This window comes from Sesamum indicum, linkage group LG11 (assembly GCF_000512975.1).
Source record: "Sesamum indicum cultivar Zhongzhi No. 13 linkage group LG11, S_indicum_v1.0, whole genome shotgun sequence".
In the NCBI taxonomy this organism is placed as follows: domain Eukaryota; kingdom Viridiplantae; phylum Streptophyta; class Magnoliopsida; order Lamiales; family Pedaliaceae; genus Sesamum; species Sesamum indicum.
The window spans coordinates 1668866-1672910 of NC_026155.1; the positions used below are offsets into that span (position 1 = coordinate 1668866).

Genomic DNA, 4045 nt, shown 5'->3' on the forward strand with positions numbered 1-4045 from the left:
ATCTTGAAGAAGTGCTCATATGTTGGGCCTCACTCACCAAGTAAACCTGTCTTGTTACTCTCACCCAACCAAAATCAATGTCCAAAATCAAGGCCTTTTCGCTCTATTTCTTTCTTTCTTTTTATTTTTAATTTTTTTTTTGGTGAAAAATAAAGATAAGTGTATGATCTTTTAGAGTTTTTAATATATTTAATTTTATATTTTATATTAGTGTAAAATAAACAAAGATAAATAAAGACACACTGAATGGTGTGTTTTCTGAATACATAAGCAAACATTCCAACACTATGTTTTTGTATTTTTCGAAACAAAATAAAACACATTCAATATCTGTTTTTGTATTTTTACCCCTTATTTGTGTGTTCTTTTTATTTTTTTATTTTTTTATATATAATATATATATTTATACACTTATATTTATAATATAAAAGAGACATGATTTTATTATAAACAGTGATTTTTGTCTTCAAAAAATACAAGTAAACATACAATATTTATATATATGCATATATATATGTATAAAAATATATATATAAAAGAGATATGATTTGACAATGAACAGTGATTTTTGTCTTCCAAATCCTAACATTAAACCTACACCACTTATTTTACAATATTTTAAATTACCTCAAAACACAAATTTAAACAAACTATCTATTGAACACACTTATTTATCTCTATTTTTCTCTCTTTATCTCCAAAACACAAAATAAAACACTCAAAATATAAATCCAAACATTATGGAAATGTTTTCGACCATCTTTCAGACACGAAGAAAATGAAAACAAACAAAGCGCATAGCTTTTGATCTGGATAAAATGGATGAAGATCATTGTGTATGTATTTACAGAGAGCAAATTCTTATTCGGACCGGATTAAACCAAACCTGAACCAATACAAATTCAATACACTTTTATCGTGTCATTGGTGTACAGTTTAGTGTTAATACCCAGAGCCAATCCAGTAATTGAACTCATAATTCATCACAAAATCACTGACTCAAGAAACCCAAACAATGATGCATCATCATTCACAGGCCATCAGAAGCAATAAAGATCTGAGAGTACTCCATAGCAACCAAGAAACATGTGATACATACCACCAGACGAGAGGTCCGAGTCCATGACTCTACTCCTCCGGAATAAGAGAAAGCAAAGGTTTATTCGAGAAGAAGGCCTCCAAATTCCCACACATAAGTTCATACAAATCCCACATTGATTCCTCTGTGAAGACAGCAAAGTGTGGCGACAAAACCACATTGTCGAGTTCATAAAGCTCTTTAGGGACGCTAGGTTCATTTTCAAACACGTCCAGCCCAGCACCGCTAATCTCTCCGTTCTGCAAACAAGAAACCAGTTCCTTTTCATCTACCACAGCCCCACGCGCAATATTAACAAGTACCCCTTCCTTTCCAAGAGCCAAGAGAACCTCCCGGTTGATCATATGATGAGTTTGTTCAGTTAACGCACAACAGATCACGAGTATATCAGAGTTAGCTGCTAATTTGCAGATATCGGGGTAAAATGCATATGAAACAGATGGCTTTTCCTTCCTTGAACTATATGATATTGCACAGCCGAATGCTTCAAGCCTCTTTGCTACATAAAGGCCGATGCTTCCTAGTCCCACAATTCCTACTTTCTTGCCTCCCAACTACAATATACGGCGTTATCTCATCAGTAACTAGGCATAACAATAACAACAGTTCCTTAGAAAGTCCAAGTGCTGCAACAAAATAAGCAACCTACTAATCACTTTAAAAGTACAGCTGATGAATTATATACAATGGAGCAACATCCTAAGCCAACTCAAGACAATGTGAGAGCAAATTGGTTCTCAAATATTAGATGTAGTCCAACGTTTCATATTAGTTGTAAACGAACAGCTTGGGTGGTTTGTAAGTCTCAAGGTCTTCTCTCCTTAGCGAGGCCTTTTTGTGGTACTGAAGCTCTTATAAAATTAAAGCAGACAATACCCGGTGAAATGAAAACCGATCGAGTCGCAAGCTGCTTCATAGTGGAATATTCTAATCCACAGCTCATTATTACCTTAAACATACTCCATCTATCAGAAATGAAAGTTCAAACATGGAATTTTAGATGAAAGTTGAAAGAGTAATTGAGTTAGAAATGTGAAATCATTTGAACGAAAATTTCACAGTAAGAATTAGAGTTCTGAGGCAAACTTTCTCTTGGAAACGAATGATTATTAGATTAAATCATGAATTTGAATAAATTTAACAAATGGTAATTTCAAGAAAACACCAAATATGAAATATCCATCCATACATACATACATACATACCTTGAAGCCAAGAGGGTAGGCTCCCTGCACAGGCCAAAGCCCACTTTTCACAAACCGATTGCCGGCGCTGATTCTCCGCAAGACATCAAGGAGGAGCCCCACCGCGAGGTCAGCTACATCAGCGGAGAAGATACTGGCAGCATTAGCGACGGCGATACCGCGGCGGCGGCACTCGACGAGGTCTATGTGGTTGATGCCCGCACTCGTGGTGACCACCAGGCGTATTGAGGGGAGATGGTGGAGCACAGACGAAGTGAATCGGAAGCCACCGGAGATGAGGGCCGCCTGCGTGTTCTGGGCCCCGGCGGCGAGGAATTGAGGCAGGGAGAGCGGCGACTCCCATGGCCGTAAAACTCGGAATCTTGAAGAGAATTGTTTGTCGTATACTTTGAAGACGGACGGTGGGCCGAGGACTATGATTTCCGGCGGCTGATGAACCTTGAATGGCTGATGTTCAGCCATGAAAAAATCGTTGAACTCACTGTGACCTCAACGATTACTGATCTCACTCTAATAATAATAATAATAATAATAATAAACTTAAATTAAAAAATGAGAGTTGTTAGTTTTTAAATAAATATAATTAAGCTAAGTCCAACATAAATTTTTCATGCAGCATCTGATGGAGTTATTTAATTTTTTATTAATAAAAATAATAATATATTAATATAATTATATTTAATACTATAATGTTATTATGTCTAGTCGTGTTTTAAAATCACAACTAGACAATAAAAAATTAGCAAAAATCAATTTTTTGAACAAGTCGCGATCTGTTGATGACTATAAATGTGGGATAATTTATTACAAATTAATATTGCTATATGTGTATTTAATCACTTTTAGTTTCTATAAATATTATAAATTTATTTTATATAAATAATATGCGTATGTGAAATATTAATATAATATGCATTCTATGCAAGTTTTGCTTGATTTTGCGTTTCAGGTTTTTTATCTTTGTTTTTCATAAATAGAGAAAGATAAACAGAGATATGTGCATTATGCTTGTTTTCATTTTCAAGTTATTTTCGAAACGAGTCAAAACATATATAATGTTTGCCATCATTCAAAAACACCTTATCTAGGTGTTTTAAACTGTTTTAGTATAAATACATACATATACATAAATATATATAAAAAAACATAATTTGACAATGATATATCAATAAATAGTAATTTTTGTCTCCCAAAATACATCATTAAACATACAATACTTATTTTAAATTATCTTAAAAAATAAATCCAAACATACATACTATCTCTAACACACACTTATTTATCTTTGTTTTTCTCTCTCTATCTCCATAAAATACAACAAAACACTCAAAAAACGAATCCAAACATTATGGTGAATTGTTAAATGTTTATAAAGTGATTAATTTAGTATTTCATATTAGTGAGTTAAATTGTTTAAACTCCTGTCCTTTGAAATTTAGTAAAAAATCTCTTTTTGATTTAAAAATAGGCAAAATACTCCGTTTCTTTAAAAATTCAATTCAATCGTTCCTCTCCGTTAAGTATGACTAACGGCGTTAATTTTTTGATAAGGTGACTATTATGTCCTTATATATTGCATATTGTTCTTTTTTTTAATGACAGTTGAATTTTTATTCATTATATGAGAACCGTCAAATCTAATCAATTAATCTTAATCGTTAGATCTTAAATTTATAAAAAAATAATTAAAAATTTAAATTTATTAATTTTAAATATATATTATAAAAATAATTTTTTTAAA

At 32.4% G+C, this 4045-nt stretch overlaps 1 protein-coding gene across 1 annotated transcript; it reads right to left on the reverse strand.

Annotated features, from left to right (window-relative positions):
- Window positions 780–2810, reverse strand: LOC105173205 (glyoxylate/hydroxypyruvate reductase HPR3). Its single transcript, XM_011094885.2, has 2 exons — window positions 2305–2810; window positions 780–1653 (listed from the first exon to the last, which is right to left on the reverse strand). Exons 1-2 carry the CDS (start codon window positions 2764–2766, stop codon window positions 1129–1131), a joined length of 987 nt encoding a protein of 328 aa, XP_011093187.1. The 5' UTR covers window positions 2767–2810; the 3' UTR covers window positions 780–1128.

Excerpts from the sequence above, each read along its gene's own strand:
- LOC105173205 (XM_011094885.2), bottom strand. The coding sequence starts at position 2,766 with ATGGCTGAACATCAGCCATTCAAGGTTCATCAGCCGCCGGAAATCATA. Across the intron at positions 1,654-2,304 it reads CCTACCCTCTTGGCTTCAAG|TTGGGAGGCAAGAAAGTAGG; the intron begins GTATGTATGTAT and ends CGTATATTGTAG.